General features: G+C 33.5%; 2 protein-coding genes across 2 annotated transcripts; one reads left to right on the forward strand and one right to left on the reverse strand.

Annotated features, from left to right (window-relative positions):
* The first annotated feature begins 188 nt into the window (after positions 1 to 188).
* On the forward strand, positions 189 to 9,878 carry LOC110703909 (uncharacterized RNA methyltransferase pc1998-like). The gene is made up of 15 exons (XM_021881706.1): positions 189 to 591; positions 674 to 788; positions 1,481 to 1,592; positions 1,839 to 1,883; positions 1,996 to 2,063; positions 2,149 to 2,203; positions 2,312 to 2,391; positions 4,422 to 4,505; positions 4,957 to 5,070; positions 5,435 to 5,553; positions 5,682 to 5,796; positions 7,461 to 7,591; positions 7,709 to 7,862; positions 7,982 to 8,061; positions 9,347 to 9,878. Exons 1-15 carry the CDS (start codon positions 389 to 391, stop codon positions 9,441 to 9,443), a joined length of 1,572 nt encoding a protein of 523 aa, XP_021737398.1. The 5' UTR covers positions 189 to 388; the 3' UTR covers positions 9,444 to 9,878.
* LOC110703908 (chloride channel protein CLC-a-like) lies at positions 9,696 to 14,302 on the reverse strand. Its single transcript, XM_021881705.1, has 6 exons — positions 13,956 to 14,302; positions 13,664 to 13,864; positions 13,377 to 13,554; positions 12,152 to 12,684; positions 10,185 to 11,337; positions 9,696 to 10,014 (listed from the first exon to the last, which is right to left on the reverse strand). Exons 1-6 carry the CDS (start codon positions 14,186 to 14,188, stop codon positions 9,907 to 9,909), a joined length of 2,406 nt encoding a protein of 801 aa, XP_021737397.1. The 5' UTR covers positions 14,189 to 14,302; the 3' UTR covers positions 9,696 to 9,906.
* Between the last annotated feature and the right edge of the window lie 5,538 nt (positions 14,303 to 19,840).

Consider the following 19,840-nt stretch of genomic DNA (forward strand, 5'->3'; position numbering starts at 1 on the left):
AAGTAACTTGTGTCATTGTATGAATGCCACACAATTATTGATCTTTTAGATAACACCATTAAATGCATAGGCAATATTTTTCAAACCTAGTAACCTATATGTGACTTGTGTATAGCTAGTAGAAGTAGCATGTTTCTACTATAAATACATGGTGAAATGCATTTGCAAATTCACCCCATTTTCTCATTTTTATCTATAGTGCAATAACATTACAATAGTAAAATACTTCCTTGGCTCTCTCTATATAATGTATATAAATTATAACAATACTCTCATATTATCCAATTCCGCCATGGGAGCAGCAGAGTAACAGCAGCAAAAGCAACAGCAAATCCATCCTCCATTCCTCCACCATTCTACTCTCTAACAATCTCTGCAACTACATAAAATGCTACTCTCCTTTCTCTCTCCTCTCCACCTCTCTTCCACCACTCTCACCACTCCCCGCCGCTTCACCTCCGCCGCCGTGCGCACCCAACCACCACCACCGTCAGCTCCGCCTACTTCTCTCTCCTTAAACCCTAACAACCTCAATTCTTCACCTCCTCCTTCTTCTCTCTCTTGCGCTCTTCAGTGCCCCCATTTTCACTCGTATGTTCTTCAATTTCTTCTTTGCCTTGAAATTCTAATTCAATTATGTTCAATTTTGTTGATTTTATTTGATTTTGATTAGTTGTTCGGGTTGTACGCACGAGTACGACCTCCATCATCCGAGTATTGTTGATGAGGCTGCCGAGTTCTTCAAGCGTTACGGTGTTCCCGATTTTACTTTCGACAGTTGTAGACTGGTATGACAATTGCATTAATTCATTTCATTTAAGTATTAATTTTTGTTTTTGTAGTGGATAATTTGTTGTAAGGTTAAAAGAAACTACTATTTGATGATTTATGCAATTTTTATATCAATTTGTTCATTCCTGACTAATAATATGTTTGCTATTGTTTAAATATTCAAACTATTCCCTCCGTCCAACTTTGATAGGCCACATTCAGTCGACTTTCATAGGTTAGGTTTGGTGTGATTTTGAAGGGATTATAGTTGAAAATAAGTATTTTATTATAATACCGCGACCACTTTTTGTTTAAAAAATTTAAAAAGTAAGTGATACAGAAATTAATACTACCTCATTTCATATTATTTGCAACGATTAGACGTTTTCTACCTTATGTCAAGTTGTTGCAAATAATATGAAACAGAGGTAGTTGTTTTACTTAAAAGATGTGTATAGTGACCTGTTATTTGGGACATAAAAACTCAGGATTGTACTCCATGGCTTATAGAAGCAGGGGAGGGTGATTCATGCAAATGCATAAGGCATAATATGATTTTTATGTTATGTTCCCAAAATGAGAAGATATATTTAAATCTTTCTTGTTATAGAATCTCTTGGTATGGATTAGTGTAGTATATTGTGAGTTCTGTGCAGTATTATGGAATCAATTTCATTTTAATGTTAATTATGTCAAAATTGGAATGCAGTATGCTTGGAGATGTCGGGCAAAGCTTGCTGTACGCGGTTCATCAGCTAACCCTATGATCGGCCTGTATGAGGAGGGTACACATAATGTTGTGGACATTCCTGAATGCAGAGGTTTGACTTTCGAGCTCTATCCCACTGTTTTACATGTTGAGAATAACAATTTTGACCGTGTTACTATCATGTTCTACATATTACTTTGACAAAAGAAGTTGGTTGTAGCAAATCAAACTAATTTCAGATTAGCAAAAATTGGTTGATTTGAGCAAAATTAAGTTGAACAGGACATGGGCTTCTAGCCTTCTTGTTCATTCATCTGTTGATTACATTATCTAATCGTGTCTGTTAATTGGGTTGCAGCTCATCATCCCAACATTAACGCAGCTGTTGAGCTGCTTCGAAAAGGTTTGTTTTTTTAAGCTTGATGTAGAGCATAATTTCACTTACAGTCTATGAATATATTTGAAGTAGTGTTATATACTTATTTATTCTAAATTATAATTGTATGGGTTCTTAGGTATTGCTAAATTGGAAGTAGAACCGTATGATGAAGACTTGGGGACCGGTGAACTGCGATATGTGCAAGTTAGTGTTGATATGCTATTTTAGATTTGGTTAGCTAGTTTATATTCATAACCTAATCCATATTATTGAATTTGAGTGTGTGCAGATGGTCGTGACAACGCATAGTACATCCCTTCCGTTTACTGAAAGATATAGAAATGGTTATCATCTGTACACATGCTAGCTTAAATTTCAAGTGTTTAATTTGAGATGTTTTGTTTATGTTTTATTACGATGAATCTTTTGGAGCCTGACATACCTTTATTCAGGTAAAGTGCAGGTGACATTAGTTTGGAACTCAAGAAGTGAGACAACACAAAGCTCTGAGAGGCTTAATTCATTGGCTAATGTAAGTTATTTAACTAGATAAGGAGATCCAAAACAAATTTTATGCTGCTTATGCATCACTTTTGAGATTGTGTTTTTGGGAAGAACATATCATGGAAAATAAAGAAATATTAAATCAAACTAGGATTAGTGACCATATTTTAGCAAAATACTTATTAGGATATTAGCTTTTTTGGGATTCAACATGTGATAGCGTGAAGAATCTATTTATAAAATAAAGACAATGCTTACTTTTGATGTTTATAGCCTAAGTAGCCCTAAAATCTCATGTAATATGATTATATTGAACCCTACTCACCCAAAGTTAAAATTGTTTCATAGTTTATTTACTTTGTTTGATTAACTTTAATAGGCACAAATAGGGAGAGAGATTGAGAGAATAATTTAACCGAATTTTGAAGAAGACTATTGGCAGCAGGAGAAGATATTTTCTGCACTTTCTATACAATGAGGAAATGCGTTTAGGGTGTAGCTTTGCAGAGGGTTTATGAAAAGGGTATGGTCTGTACTTAATGTTTATAAGAAAGAGCTCTAAACCTTTGACAAGTGCTGTTGACAAGCTCTTCCCATAAGTCAGGGAATAATGATGAGGTCTATAAACATAAGTCTATTAATTTTACATGTCTTTCTGTAGTCTAAAGATGGAGATCCATAGATTCTGCAAAAGAGAGAAAGAAAGATCCTATTTCTTACTTTCGTAGTCTCTTTATTACAAAACGTACCATCAGATAGTCATATATTGGAGGGTGATATTCTTGTATGGGAAAACCTCAAAACCCTCAAATATTTGTATGTGTGTGGCTTGTCAATCAACTAAGCACCATAGTTTTCTATCAAGAAAGTATAAGCATGCAACAACTGTATACCTTTGTATTTTTCAATTTTCATCACTTTTCCGGCCAAAAGCCCCAAATAAGTGTAGGTTCATACAGACATACTACTTAGCACTCGTTTTTATTTGGTAAGGACCAAGGTTTCTAAAATCTGGAACTTATTCTCCACTCGTTTAGAAAATTGATATGCAAGCAACACCCAAGAAAAAAAAAGGTTCGATCACATTAATGACTTATAACGAGCTGGTTGAGTACTAGCTGCACATACTAGGAGGGAACTGAGATGAAAGAATAATTTTTCTGGCCGCTTATTTTTATGTCAGTGTTTCAGTTTTACACTCACTTAAATAGGGGTGCTTAGATATTTGGTGCAGACTTTTTGACACAGATATTATATAGAAAAAAGTATACAACTTTTATTTTTGGTTGTCAATGGAAGCCCTAACATCGCCTATATGATGAAGGGGTGGATTGTATTGAAAATTATTATATACACTTGGGAGTAAGGTGCACCTAATGTTATTTTCTGTTCATTCAATATTTTTTGAGCTAAAAATATCAAATGAGTAAAAAAAAAACCATCCTTAGGTGCCAATATAATGTAAAAATATAGTTTAAGCTGATTAGGAGGATATATTTTTTTTTTTTTCGTCAATAGTTGTTTTCTTATTGCTGTCTTCATAATAGAAAGTGCTTGTTATGGTCAAAAGTGTGCTCTGATTATTGCTCATCCCCTCTTAGAGAAACATTTATGTAAGGAGGGAGTAAATGGGAACAACCTATGTTGCCCAAAAGCCCTTTACTTTGGTACAAGGATCAATATATACATATAAGAAACATCCAATGGGAAATTTTTAACATGAGAATGGTAGATGTGCAACTTTTTTTAATCAAGTGTGCAAACTTTTGAAGTCGAATGTGTATATTATTTACTACCTTCGTTAAATTTTAGTTGCAACAAAGAAGTTTTTTATATCTCACAAATAATACCCTCTTTGTTGCAACTAAAAAATTAGCGGAGGTAGTATTTTTTTTTGTTGAAAGGGAAAATAAAATCACATTCTATTTACCACGTAGAAAATTGCACATAAAATTTGAGCCAAAAATCCTTCTCACTCTCTTTATTAATTTTTTTTTTTTATGAATATTTTTACTATTTGTTGTATTAGTTATAATTTGTTAAGATTTTTGCTTTCAGTTTCTACGGACAAATGGTTGCCAAAGGAGCAATGTTAACATAATTCATTCCGTTTGGGCTAATTTTCAGACTTCAAACAGCAATGTAAGTAAATACTTTGTGTGTCTAGAATATGGTGAAAATATGGTGACATAACCTGTTTTGCTTTCACAACTGACTAGTTAAAAGCACTCTTTGGGATATCCAACTCTTCCTTTATTTATTTAAATGTTCTTTCCAGGAGATCCATTAATTTTAGCTCTCTGGGTTTATAATTTAGAGCCTTGCAAAATGATATAGAGTAAATGGAAGGAGAAACGCAATGAAGTAAAAAAAATGGGGAGGGAAGAACATAAGCAAATTTGAACTTATGAGAGATATAAGATAGAAAACAAAGTTAATAACAAATCATTTGTAAGGTACTGCTCCATACACCGTCTTACTAAATCTAGGCAACAGAGTTCTGCCAACCTCTTCTTTAAATTAGTGTAACTAACTATACTACTTAGCATGGGCTTAAAGTTCTTTGACCAAGATACACTTGTTGATAATGCAGATAATTTTTGGCAATAGATGGAGACATCTTGTTGGTGAAAGAGACTTTTGGGAGCATGTTGGAGGAATTGATATCTACCTGACTCCTTCTAGCTTTGGACAAGCAAATACACGGGTATGATACTGTAATCTTGAAAAGACTCTCTCATTCTTAATGAGATGGAGTGATGTATGTATAATTCAGGTTTTATTAACATCTACTAAGCATTGTATTTCCTGCCATTTTGGTCTAATCTACATGGTCCATTTTAAGTCATTTATTCATATTTATAATTTGATCGGTTTGGTATTATGATCATATATTTTCTAAGTCTTTGGTCCCATTATGGAAGGACATAGATGCATCTTGCACACTTTTGAAAGTATACACAGCTTATTTGTTTCGGTATTTCTGCAGACTTAAATTTTTTTCTTCATTAATAGGCCTTTGATTCATTGTCTTTCTGCAGACTTACTAAATTTTTTTTCTTCGTTAATAGGCCTTTGATTCATTGCTCCGCAAGTTACATAAGTATGTTCCTTATGGTTCAGCAGTAACTGATTTATATGGAGGAGCTGGTGTTATTGGATTATCATTAGCCGTTGCAAAAAAATGCAGGTAAGAACTTGTCTTTTGTATTTAAGAGACTTATACTCCTCTTAACTTATAAAGTAAAAGATTCCGAATCTCATCTTTTAATTAAATTCTATTGTCTTTTTTGCACCTCTTTTTCACGAGGTTTGCAGAAGTGTCAGGTGTGTTGAGATTAACAAGGAGTCAAAGCACTGCTTTGAGAAGACAGTCAGCCGTTTACCAAATGTTGATAGCAACATGAGCTGGCATAACGTAGATGCTGCTCTGGTAAGCTTTGGTCACTCTAATCACTTGATATGTACCTCTCCACTTTTTGGAATTCCTAAATTGTACATTTACTGGCTCAATCCCGTAGACGTTTGGGTTAGGAGGTTCTATAAGACAGTCCATTGTGTCTATCACAACCTCAAAAGTTTGCGTCTATATTTACATGTGATAATGATTGCGATCACTTTGACATATAAGCTATGTTCTTGCTTGTTCTAGTTAGCCACTAACATGGTATATCAATTGTCTGAAGGCAAGAGCCTTAGTTCTCTTGTTTTTAGTTACTGACATGGAATCTGTTTTGGTAGCTAGCGATAGTGTATTGTGTATTTGTGTTTAGTCAGTTTGATAGAACTGTTTTGAGATGTTTGCCGTTGCTTTCAAAACTGCTCTGAGATCTATGGGCAAAGAAGATATTAATGTAGAAGGGATCACGCCTTGTGAATTAATGTTTGAAACGCCAGTATTACAGAAGTGTTATTTGCAGTGAAAATCGTTCATCACGATTGCGTTATGTCCCTTGAAAACTCTTTTAGCTATTTAAATGATGTTTTGTTTATATGATAGTATGACACTAGTGTAAGTTAAACGTTTTATTGGTGCTGAACCAGTTATTACCTTAATCTCACTGTAAAAGATTTTAGTTTTCCTAGCAAGTTGATTCATGCATGATGTGACCAATTTTTAGGGTGCATTCTAGCCACCTCTATTAGAATGTATCCAAACTTTACTTATTTCAGTCATAAATTGAATTAAAGTAACCCTTAATCGTCGAAATTTATCAACCCTTATCAAAACTTTAATTTTTCGGGAAATAAGTGGAAATAAGGTGAGCAAATCAAGGCTTTAGAGACTATATTGAGGTATATGTGTGCTAGGGATTAGCATGTTTACAGCACTAAAAATGGCAGAAAATAAGAACAATGGTGATTTTATTGATAAGATGGAATTACAATATTGATAAGATGGAATTACACTAATTCGAATGATAATTCCACTTTCGAGAAGTGGATGCTCTCCAAGTATGAGCTTTCGAGAGGCTCAATCTCTCCCAATAACAAACCTCACAATATTCAACATGTCCTTATATTTCCTAATGAGGCCTATTTATAGAATATCCCCCCTAACAAACCTCTTAACTTATTCCCCAAGTTATTACTAAAGTACTAATAGACTATGACTAACATGCCCTCCCCTAAATATTGATTCCTTGCAATGTGGTACTTCTCACAGATTTTTTATGCACATCAAGTGCATTGATGCTTGCATTCTATATGCCTTGTGGGTATATTTAATGCAACTTTATGGGACTTTTGTTTTAACAAAGAAAATCCCTGGCAGTTTTATCTTTTGTTCTTGCTAATAAATTCTTTGGCTTGATGGGGAATGTAGATTAGATTAGAGATGGACTTGATACTACTTTGATAGTGATTGAAGTAGAGCTTTCCCTGATGTAGAGAACTTGCTTATTGGCACTGTGGTTGCTCATATTCTCACTGGGATAGAAAAAGAAGTGTTAGATGAAATCACTTTACTCTAATTCACCGCCATCCTACCTTTCCTTTTCAATCTATCTTTCTTTTCCAATTCTCCTTTTGTTTCGACAGGGGTGTAATTCCGTGTGAATAGAGCTTGTAATTTATTGATGTTTGTTACCTGGCCAGGAACCTCTTTCATGGTTGGTGGGATCTGATGTGATTGTGGTTGATCCTCCCCGAAAAGGGCTGGATGACTCACTGCTTAGTGCATTACAGACTATATCATCAGTAAAGCGGAAGGCAGTTGCTTCTTCCAGGTAGTTACTTTCTTTCAATATGGCCGTGATTTTAGGATAAAGAATTTCACAGTTCTGTACTCGCTCATGAACTAATGCGTGAAACTTATTTCAATTTGCTATTTCCTTAATTTGTAGCTCTCCCTCAAATTTAAAAGAGGAAAAAAGACCATGGATCTTGCGAGAAAGAGAAGCTTCTGTCAGTGTACAAGGCTCATATAGGCCAGATGAAAGTGATGTGCTTCCTCAAACACTTGTTTATATAAGCTGTGGATGGGATAGCTTCAAAAAGGTCCTAAAAATAAATGATTCGTCATCATAATTATTATTGCATTGGACATGGACTTAAACTATGCTTTAGTTTTAAACAAAATATACAAGTCAGTTTCTAATTTCATAGTTAATCTGCAGGACTGCAAACAGCTGTTATCAAACAAGGCTTGGCTTTTGGAAAAGGCTCATGGCTTTAACTTTTTTCCTGGAACACAAAGGTTAGCCTGATTTGCATCTACATGCTAACCTTCTTGAGAATTTTCAAATTATATGTGTGTTGGTTTATCCACGCTCGTATACTTCAGAGAATCATTCATTTGATTATTAGCAAGTTAATTTTCGTATTTTTCTACATTATTTCAAGTTTGGACTACACCAATTCTGTTCTGACTTTTTTTTGGGTGAAGAATTGTGTACTTCTTTGGTCATCGTTATGTACAGGGCTTTGTTTGTACTAAATGACCATGGTTGCATGAACTTGTTCACTGGAATTTCCATACCCGAGAACCTAAAAATAACCTAACTCTTCTCCAGGCCCCAACATCCTGATTCTCTGTATCTACAACATTTGTGCATGCTTGTGTGGGTATGCAGTGTTAGGATTATCTTTGAGAGCAAGCAAGCGAGTTAGTTGGAGAGGATGGAACGGGAACTGCTATCTACAGTATATAGAAGAGAGATAGGGAGGGAGGCCTGGGGTTGTAAAGTATTTTAGTGATGATTTAATTGCATTGCTAATATGTAGTTCAACCATATATCAAACTTCCCTAAATCCTCTTCTTCATTCCAAATTTTTTGCTGATTTATTGCGGATTGCTTCATTAAAAGTTTTTATCCATGATGGCGATGATGCATATTTCAGTCTCTTATTCCTGGAAGTTTTAGCTGCCCTATACAGAAACAACATTATAAATCTAATGAAGTTCATGTACTTCATATTAATATTTGTTCATGTCTCTTTATATTTTCTGCCTATCACTGGGTTTAGAGTTCACACTCTGGATTAGTTGGTAGGATGCAATTTCATTATTAAGGTAATAGCTTGGTCTCATTTAACATGTGTTGGAAATGTGGAATAGGATCCTAATTTTACTAATGTTTCCCTTTAGTTACTTATATCTGGGTTTGACAAAACTCATGCAATGAAGAAGACTATATTAGTTTGATGCTTTGGTCTTTGTTCAAATGCTCTACAAGTACTCGTCTTGTTTGGTGTAGGCGTGTAGCAAAGCCATGCTAGAACATATATAGACAGATTTTGTTCCAACTTAGTTTGAGCAGAGTCTATGGTATCTGGAATGTTCATGCATAGCCTCTGAATTGTATTTATCTTTCTGATATTATCATTGCACATTCATCAGAAGATTAATTGTTTCTAGTTTATTCTGCTCCCCTCAAGTAAACTGACAAGCAATAGTCTTTCTTCTAATAGGGATCAGGTTGATATTGCGTGGTGATGCTTTTTCTTAATTTACTAATAACTATATTCTATTTTTGTTGCAGTATTGAGGTTCTGGCCATATTTAAACGAGGTTCTGGGTCGAATGATAAAAAAAAGGCGTCCAAAAAAAAGAAGCCTAAGAAATCATCACAAGGATAATCATAATACTGTATATCTGCATTTGGCTTTAGTTGTTGCGTCAAGGTCTTGGACTTATCCAAGAGTACCGATGTTGGACCTTGATAATGAAGGCATGGCAGAAACCGCTCAATCAATGAGACTAAGCATTGACTAATGCCTCTATGTTTGAATTCGGGCGTGTATGTTCAGCAACATAGAAGCTGAGTAAAGCCAGAAAGGGGAGGAAACTGTACAAGAAATGTTGAATATGATCTCCTATTGCAGTGCTGCTTTTGTAGTGAATGTGTTCCTTTATAGATTGATAATATGTAATGTGTGGGGAGCCTACACAAACTTTACTTATGACTATTCTTTAAAATTTACAACCTTGTACATATTATATAGGAACAAAGAATGCAAAATTGAGAGCTGTGGAAAAAATGCAATGCAAATCTATTGATTCGAGAAGACAAATTCTGCACATCTGAGCTTTTGCATGAATTCATTTCTGCTTTTCCCTGCCTTTGGCTCTTGCTATGTGAGGGAACACACTCTGAATGTTGTGGGCTCTCAAATCTTGTCTTGTTAAGATTCCGATCACAGGATATATCTGCACAAAGAAATAAAACCATATGATTAGGTGCTGAAACAAGTGACCGCTCAGAAGCTGTTCATTTTCAACTCCTTGGGATATGTCACCCACAAGGCCAAAAGGTTGTATTCACTAAGATTTTTGCAGGTAGTAAGATGTTTTATGAGATATAACATATTGTAACTTACCCCATCACCTTGGTACTTTGGTACGATGAGCATATGGCGAAGTGCAACCTGCCTGAACAGTACCATTGCCTTTGCAGCTGACATGTCCTCTATCACGGTATAAGGAGTTTTGTTTGTGAAAGGGTGCAGATCAACATACATCCCCATTTCATGCTTTTCTATGGCTACTTGCTCGAAGTTCAGGTCTCTTTCTGCTAATTCAGCCCAGGTAAATTTCTCTCTTACTTCCCATTCTTCTGTTCTTCTTGGCTGCTCCAAAAACCACTTTTTTTTCAACACAGCTACAAGATAAGCTCTTAAAATTAGCCCGTGCAACTCCCTTGCCTTTATATTGCCTCTTGTTGGGATTGTTGTATGATCATCTATGACAGGGAAACCATTGTGTGTAGTATTTTTCAGGACATCTACAATTCGTGATACTTTCTCAACTCCTCGAAGGCTAACTACTGGAGGCTTCACATCAGCAAGCTCTCCAACAGTGATATTTCTCATCCATGGTTCAGGATTTGCATCTAAGAAAGGTAGGCCTTTTAGATCTAGTATGATCTCATAGATACTCAAGTTAAAGCAATCTCCCACTGATTTTGCTATGAGAAGCACGAGCATTGTTATGGGGAGTAACAAGAGGTTGTTGGTGAGTTCGAGGAAAATCACACAAAGTGACACAGTCATCCTCATTGAGCCAGCCATGAGAGATGCTGCACCTAGGACTGCATAAAGCCCTCGATCAATCTTTGTGTAACTTCCCATGGCAATGCCAAGCAAACGGCCATATGCTGAACCTATGAGAATGATAGGTAGGAAGAGTCCAGAAGGTACAGCAATGCCAAAGGTAAAGAGTCCCAGGATACAATACAACACAAAGTATATCACGAGAGTGATTGGGCGAAACTCTCCTGGTGTATTTGTGGAGAAGATATTTTGAACAGCATCATCATTGGTAGAAAACAGTAAGCTGGCAAGGTCATTGTAATAGCCTTTTGGGCAGTTGAATCTCTTGTAGTTCCCTGTTCTTCCTGTCGTGGAGCAGTCAAAATCTGATAGGGATGGATCACATTCTGTGCAACTCACAAGGAATGGCAAGCCATACATGCACACAGAGGTAAAAACTGAGACCGTAAGACTTAGAAGGATCTTTGCTAATTTTCCCCTCCTGCAGCAGGATAGAATATCTTCAGGAACATGGATCAAAACTCAGTATATAAGGTTTTAGATGATGATGGCAATGCAAGTATTTTTTGTTATAAATAGAATGATTTATGTTAATGTCCAAAGAAATGCATCATCACTATTATGATTGTTCATTCAAGTGAAGAAACAGATTTGTGGAAGATATTTATGAATAAAGATGGTAGGATATTGCAAAAAGTGGCTTAATCCCACAATTTGAAAAAGAATCTGTTTGAAAAGAGAGTGAAATCGTCTTTATAGGAGAGGCTTCTGCCCATGGGGAACTTCCCCTGTTCCCCATGAATTGCTGTGGACATGTAGATATTTTCTATGGACACGGTAGCGTGATTTTTGGATTTGATCTTAGAATGTATAATAAGCGAAGTATAAGCCAGTATTATATTAAAGGTTTTTGAGTTTACAATGCATCAAGTAACATGTGGAACTCTGAAGTTAACTTATATGTTACAGACATGTTAGAATTTATTTTAAGTGATTATGTAGTGTGATTTAGAAGCAATGATTTGAGAAGAGTATACTTGATGATGATATGTGTATCAATCTAAGAAGATAATTAGTTAGTCTTGTATATCCTAATAGATTTTGTAGTTAATACCCCATCATAAATTCTTTGTCTACAAAACATGATGTAAAAACTGAACAATATATAGTTCCTTTTTGTATTGATTTTTGTTTCTATGACCATGAGACTATGATATATTCAGGTTATCTAGAATCAGATTTGATGAAACAGTAGATTAATTCAAGAAATCAAAATTGGTTTATATGTTGCTTACTCGTTAATGAGATTGTAAAATCTGAGAATTTTGTGCAGGGCATAGTTGTAAAGACTTCCGAGAACGCCGCCAATGAGTCCTATGAGGGTGACAGGGATGATATCCATCAGATGGTAATGCACAACAACATTGCTCACATCAAACATGATGAGTCCTCCTCTGCCAAAAAGTCCACATTCTCCAGAGCTGCAGTACTCAATGAAAGTCCTGAGCACTACAACCACAACTGCTGTGCTGAAGAAAGTTCTCCAAAGAAGAGCGCTCCTCCACCACGTTGCCACTTCTTCCAGAGAAAAGAGAACCCCTCCCACTGGAGACCTAAAAGCTGCACAAACTCCTGAAGAAGATCCACAGGTTATTAGATCTCTCCGATCCCTGTCATTGTTCATGTAACGATACCACCGCCATTTAACCCGATGCTTTTCTGTTCCACCCTGGCCTAGTAACGAAGCAATGCATGCTCCAATGTGCACTAAGGGCCCTTCTTTGCCAAGGTCCAAGCTAGCAGAGACTGCTCCTATGCTCCCAAATATCTGACATAGCAGAAAAAAGTAACATCTTCAGACATCATCCAGGTATTAGTTCCTCAGTTAAATATTTCATTTATGTATTTTTTTTGAAATAATCATTTATGTACTCTAGTACATATTATACACAAGTATATCTTTGCTATTCTAAGAAATAGATTTGTGGCCAATATCTTCGTCAAGCTTCATTATTTCTTAGTCTTATTTCTTTGTTAGTCTTTGAAATATTATCCACTTTTAATAGGTTCTCTTGGGTTTCTTTTCCAACTTTTCTGGTGGGGGGGAATGGGATATACTTTTTGTATGATCATAAGGTATGAAAAAGCATGTTGAACCAAATAAAGCCTTTTCCCACTATGCGCAATCATTGGCATAGATACTTTGAGCTACAATTAATGCCAATTAAACTCATACCTGCAACTTTTTTCACCAGACAACTAAAATTTCCTATAATTAAGAATACAGAAAAAGAAAACCTATCGGCGGAATTCCACGAATTTATCTTTTGAAAGAGATGATCATGTGTGAATTATCAGTCAGTGTCAGGTATATGACATATACTCAATATCGGAATATACATTCATATGCTTTCCGATATCAATTATATCTCACATCACTAATGTTCAAAATCAGATTCACTTTCTAATCTTATTGAATCAAACATGGGCAGAGGGATATGGGAATAAGAACATACTAACCTTAACAAGCAAGGTTGGTAATCCATACATATTTGGGGTATCAATACCATTAAGGTATGCTTTGATTTCAGGTATACCAGGTCCAGCAGCAGTAGGAGCAAAGAAAACCACTAACACTGTAGAACTTAGAGTCAGTAAAAAGTTAGCTCCTGTCAACACAATCAACCCCATCATAAACCTGCACCCAAAAAATTTACCCTCAAATTTAGAGTAATATATTTTAATTTTTATTTATTTGAATACAAATAAATAAATAAATTAATAAAAGATTAAACAATCAGAAATACCTTTCCTGCTCCAGAAAGCCTGACACAAGAAGCAACTTATATCCAGAAATATTCTCAACTGCAAGATTTATAAGGGTAGCTATAAGACCAGTTAACAGTCCCACCAGAAATGCAAGTTTCCATTTCAAAAACACGTATTGTAATACTTGTATCTTAGATCGACTTCTCCAATCTTGTTTAAACAAATCATTCTCATTGATCCTGTAACATCCATAATAAGACAGTCTCTTACAAAACCATTATAACTTGAAGGAGATTCAAGATTGAGTAAGATTAGAGTGAGAAAACGTACTCATAATCAAGGCTTTCTATATACGAAACCTTCGCTCCCACCATAGCTAAGTGACTAGCAGATAGTGTTCTGTTTCTCTTTAAGAGCGGCTGATGTAGGAAGTTGTTTTCAAGGTCTGCTTCTCCATTTACAGAAGCCTCATCTGCTTCCATATTTTGCTGAGTGAGAGCCGTCTCGTCGTCTATCGCATTCGAGTTGGTTCCGTTTGATGGTGGTTCTCCAGTTTCTTCCATGGCTTACTCAGGTTTAATCTTAGTCTTCTTTGCTTCTCAACCTTTTGTTCATAAGTTTCATGAATTAGGTGTGGCTTATATCCCCCACATTTTATTGATTGCTTGGATAAAGTTACGTATATGTGTATATATCCATATTTTATTATATTTACTGTATATACTATTATAGTATTATTGGCTGGCCCATTTTCCACTCCAATTATTATTAATTCGCCAAGTCATTTTTGACATAGTACCTAATTCTTAGGAACATCCTATTATATGCGGAGAAACTTAAAATAAAACAAGATATTTTCATGACCCTCCATAATTGATAGTTTTCAATTCATCAATTTGGAGAACAACAATTGACACTCGAGATTATTTATATCTATTTGTTCAAATCAAATCTAATTGTGTTTTTTGAATTATTTTCTTGTCTAACTATTTCAAGATTCCACTTAATTAAAAAATACTATTTTGTGTAATAATGTATGTGGTCCTAAGGTCCAAGGGTAAGAAGTAAAAAGTATTAATCATTATTTAGTCGATTGAAATTTTGTCATAAATTTTAAAGCAAATTTTATTTTAGAAAGAAAAAGCTTGAGTTTAGTTTTAATGATTGCATACTTGTATAGATGGATACGAATTCTATATATCACTTTGACTTTTATACTATTTATATATTTTACTTTGATTAATATTTATAATTTGTTGTTGAGGAAAAATGTAGTCACGTGTGACATTTGTATATTTATTTTGATTTATATTTTCCTAAAAATTTTATATTTTAAATTTTTCTTACATATTGATAATTAAAGATATTAATGTTGAAATAATCTGGTTAAGGTAATGAAAAGTTACAAGTAAATACTACGTAAAATCCAAGGAAGTGTATCAGTATATCACACAACCAAGAATCATTTCTTGATTGGAGGGTGGTTGTGCCACTTGTATTGGGACATTATTGTCCATAATTTTCTTTTTCTGTTTTTTTTTCTGGAATTTGTTGTCCACGTTATTTATGTAGATTCAATGTCTCTTTCTCTCATAATATCTTTTAATGGTGCTTTAAGGATGTGTTAAATTAAATTATTACCACTCCGTACTTATGATTAAATTTCACTTCTGATGATACTAAGCTAGACAGTGTAGGAATTACCTCCTTGTATGTTTTCATTGATTTCTAAATTACGGAGTAATGATTATTATGAGTACTAAGAATCTATCTTTCAACTATATTTTTTTGATGGACTTTATTCAACTAATCACATACTTTGTTTTCTTCTAAGGGCTTGTTCTAATAGACTGCAATCAGTTGAACTGAACTGAATATTTTATAAGAGAAGGAAATTAAGAGCTGAACTGAATTGAATTGAGCTGAACTGAAAATAAACGTATGAGAACAGACCCTAAATATAGTCATATGTGATCTCTTATTAAAATTCATCTTTATTTAGTTATACTGTACTTTATTAACTTGAAATTTGTTTAATTTATATATATATGTATTGCATAATCCCTTAGTCTGGTTTGGTTTGTTTCAAAGCCACTAGACAGGCTCACAGGCTGAAACGGAATTTGCACGTACTGTGCTCTCTAAAGAGCAACTCTTCTCACAACCTCAAAAGACGATAACGTATACACTGTAAGAATAGTGTAGAAGATAAAATTTTTACTATAATAATTTTTTCACTAACTCACAATATTATATTACTTTTCTAAAACTTTGTGCAATCCAAAATGATATAAATAAAAAAATGGAGGGATTACTTTATTTTTATTAAAAAAATATAAAAGAAAAAAAATGTGTTAATATTTGACTATTAAATAATTAAAGGTTAAAAAAAAGTTTAATATTTGAATTATAAATTAATAATTACAAAATAAAATAATAATATATTTTTTTTTTTAAAAATATGGTTAAACCGCAAACCTCACTGCACTAAACCGCATTTTACGGTGCGGTTTTTTTTAGAATTACGGTTTGAAAAAATTACAAACCACAATTTTGCGGTTTAGTGCGGTTAAGAATCCAAACCGCACCGTAAACACCCCTCATGTAATGGTTGAGATAATGCATTGACAAACGTGTAATGAAAAGTTCTCCGTATTGTATTTAAAAGACTTAGGAAGTATTTTATAAATAAAAGTTTTTAGAGTTTATGTTATAATAGATGGTGGCAATACATTTAGTTTTGTAAGGCGACTTTTCAATGTTCATGGAATCATGTTAATGCAACTTTACTTTATCTCAACTAGCATTAACTATTGAAAGAACTAATGTTGTTTTTTTTTATTTAAAAAAAAAAAATCTAATTTGGTTAAATTTATTACTTTCTCCGTCCCCTTTTGATAGTCACGTATGGGCATTTTTCACGGGAATTAATAAACACAAATAAGAATAAGTTAAAGTACATTAAACAGGTAAATTGACATTGGGTATGCAAAAAAGTAGAGAGAGAAAGTAATAAAAGTATATGGATAAATAAAATTTACATGGGTAATTTAAATTTGCGCAAGTATAGTTGCAAATTGGAGGGGATTTTGATAAAAAATTGATATTAATGGTTGTTGGGAAAAGCAAATGGGGTGAACATTTTGAGACTAAAATTGGGACGGAGGGAGTAGTATTAATCAAATCTTGAAGAATCTATATGCTCCGATCAGACTGGAGTGTATAAAGCAACAAAGCACTAAAAGTAAGTAGTCCGTATTTTTTTTAAGGGTTATAGGCTGATAGCTAGTATTTAGTCGTCTATCCCTTATTGTTTGATATAATAATGGCGGAGCCTGTTTTTTATTTTAATATTTTTCTAAAACTATAAATAAGCAAGTTTATATCTTGAAGTTTCATTAAGTTGTTTTAAAAAAGAACCAAGTCATCCATTTTGATTGGTTCACAATGAAAAATTGAAATAAAGATTTTATAAGGATTGGACTTTGGAGACCAAATCCCTCAGCCTGGTCTGATTCTGTTCAAGGCTGCTAGCCAGGGAGAAACGGAATTTGCACAACCTCGGTTAGAAGTATTAAAATTTCCTTGTACAACATATTGAAATCCTTGTTAAATTTAATCAACCCAATTCGAGGTTGAGGTGGTGAAGTAATGACATCGCTTTTCATTTCATATCCATGAGGTTTAGGATCAAACTTTTTGTTATCTTTTCTCTCAACTTCTCAAGCGAGCGTCTTTCTACTTAAAAATAAAAAACAAAAAATAAAAATCAGCCTTATATTTGAATATCGTGGCCATATTTCTTGCAACAATTTTGCTTTCCGTTTTTTTGTTCATATCTAAATCACTTATAAAGTATATTATCTTGCCATTCATTAATTTAAATTACTTGAATATAAATTAAAGCACTTAGTCATCACTCATCACCTTGGACCATGTACACACATAAGATCATCGAATGGATTATATGGGATCAATAAACGTTGTACTTATTTAGATGACGCAGTGGTTGCAAAGAAATTGGAAAAAGGTGTTTACAGCTTTACATTGTTAGCCTATACTCAACTATGTGTCATTTTCACTGAATATGTAGTGAATTAGAGAAGATTCCGAATTATTCAATATTTAACAATTTGTCTTAAGAAACGATAAATTAAAAAGAGGAATTTACATAATATGTGAAGCACTTGAAGATGATAGTGGGGGACCAAACCAATGTAAACAATTGGTAGTTGGCATACTTCATCTTCAACTAGATATTTATGTGTTGTTCCTTGGGGAAGATATTTATGTGTTGTAATTTTGTGTAAAATATTTATGTGTTGCAAACTTGCAAATTTTTAAAGAAAATGGATCAATAGGTATTAGTGGCACGACTAATGAACAAATAAGGAAAAAAAAAAAGAAAAAAAAATCCCTATGTTTTTAATAAAACTAAAAAAGATGTAAAATATTAATTATTAAGATTTTATAGATAAGGGTATAGAGAAGATTTAAGACATGCATGGACATTCAACCGTGATTAAATAAACTAATTTTGACTCGAAAATTGAGACCATAGTTAACACGTTTTGAAATTTATTTTACATTTGTTCTTGTGGTTGATCAATTTCAAGGTCTTAACAGATAGGCAAGCTTAACATTAAGTCACAATTGACAATCTAAACATTTCCATACCAAAAGGTTATACTACATATCAAATCATAAAAAACATTGTACAAATTTGGTTGAAGCGATGGTTGCAAGTAAAAAGTGCTTACTATGTTACTCTATTTTGTGTCATTTTCATTGAATATGCTGTCTAACAAAAAAGATTCTAAAATCATCAAAGTATATTAGAAAGTTTATTAAAAGAAAAGCTAAAAAGGAGATAAATTTGACATAATATTGGAAGCACTTGAAGATGATAGTGGGGACCGAATGTAAACGTACTATTAGTTGTTTGCGTACTTCACCTTCAACTAGACATTTAAGTGTGTAATTAAAGAATAATTAAGAGGTGTAATTATTGTCTTTTATGTGTATTAAGAATTAAACCCACATGATTCATTGGTGATTCACATGCATTACACTGATGTTTTAATACGTAGTTGTAGTATGCACATGAAGTAGATGGTCATGTATATCTGTTTTTGTGGACAAATACGCAAAAAAACGTATGAGAACGACACGTGTTTAGATCCGAATGGTTAAGAGGAAAACAAATTGGTGATGAAAAAAAATTATATGTAAACATGGCTCTTTAGGTTAATCAATGGAACATCTTATCTACAACGAAGGATCAAGAGACTCCTTGGATGTGGAGACTATGAATTCCTTTTGATATTAATTTAATAATATGTTAATTTTGTGTTTGGTTCATAGAATCATAGATGAGGTAGAATCAGTGCCGTTTATGAGTTTTTAGGGGCCTAAGGGCAAACTAATAATTAGGGGCCCCTATAAATTTGGGTGTTTGCGCAACATACTAAATATACATTCAATTTCCGCAAAACTATACTTAAAAAAATAGTATTGTATTAACATAAAGTGTGAATATACTATAGTTAAAATAAAATGTTTATCTATGTAGCATAAAATTCATTAACCAAAAAAAAAAAAAAAAAAAAAAAAAAAACAAACTTGAAAAAAGTAGGAAAAAAAAACAAGAAGAAAGTCATGCGGATGGGACTTGGGAATATCATATACTTCGTATGTACTAATGTAGATTAGAAATAATCAAAATGAACAGTGTTAATATACTTAGCTTTTCATAAGATTTATTAGAAATATTATACCCTATTTGTCTCAGATTATACTGCATATATTCTATTTTTGGTGTTTTAAAATGTCACTTTATTTAACATGCTTTAAAAATGTTTCCTTCATCTTCTTGAGTGCCTCAAAATATTTTGTACAATATTATAGAATAGGAGAGTAGTATAAATAAAAAATTTGGAAGGCGACTATAAAATGAAACTCAAAAATTCAAAAAATGAGAGGAAAGATTGAAAAAAAAAAGAAAAGAAAACAAGTAAAGAAGAATATAGATTGAAAGTAAAGAAAGAAGTAAAAAAAGAAACAAAAACATAAATTGTCAGGTCTTGAACCCGGGATTGAGAAATTACAAGGCCAATCAAATTCTATTAAAACAACTTGCTTTGACCACTGAGCTAGTTTGTTTATTACTATATCATTTAAGGAAATGTATATTTATAGATTAACTATTTTTTCAT

This window comes from Chenopodium quinoa, unplaced genomic scaffold (genome assembly GCF_001683475.1).
Source record: "Chenopodium quinoa cultivar QQ74 unplaced genomic scaffold, ASM168347v1, whole genome shotgun sequence".
NCBI classification, from domain to species: domain Eukaryota; kingdom Viridiplantae; phylum Streptophyta; class Magnoliopsida; order Caryophyllales; family Amaranthaceae; genus Chenopodium; species Chenopodium quinoa.

Coding starts and splice junctions, on each gene's coding strand:
- LOC110703909 (XM_021881706.1), top strand. CDS start 389: ATGCTACTCTCCTTTCTCTCTCCTCTCCACCTCTCTTCCACCACTCTC. Junction 2,064..2,148: donor GTGAACTGCGATATGTGCAA/GTTAGTGTTGAT, acceptor GAGTGTGTGCAG/ATGGTCGTGACAACGCATAG. Junction 5,554..5,681: donor GCCGTTGCAAAAAAATGCAG/GTAAGAACTTGT, acceptor CGAGGTTTGCAG/AAGTGTCAGGTGTGTTGAGA.
- LOC110703908 (XM_021881705.1), bottom strand. CDS start 14,188: ATGGAAGAAACTGGAGAACCACCATCAAACGGAACCAACTCGAATGCG. Junction 11,338..12,151: donor TTTTACAATCTCATTAACGA/GTAAGCAACATA, acceptor ATCCTGCTGCAG/GAGGGGAAAATTAGCAAAGA. Junction 10,015..10,184: donor CAAAGTACCAAGGTGATGGG/GTAAGTTACAAT, acceptor TTCTTTGTGCAG/ATATATCCTGTGATCGGAAT.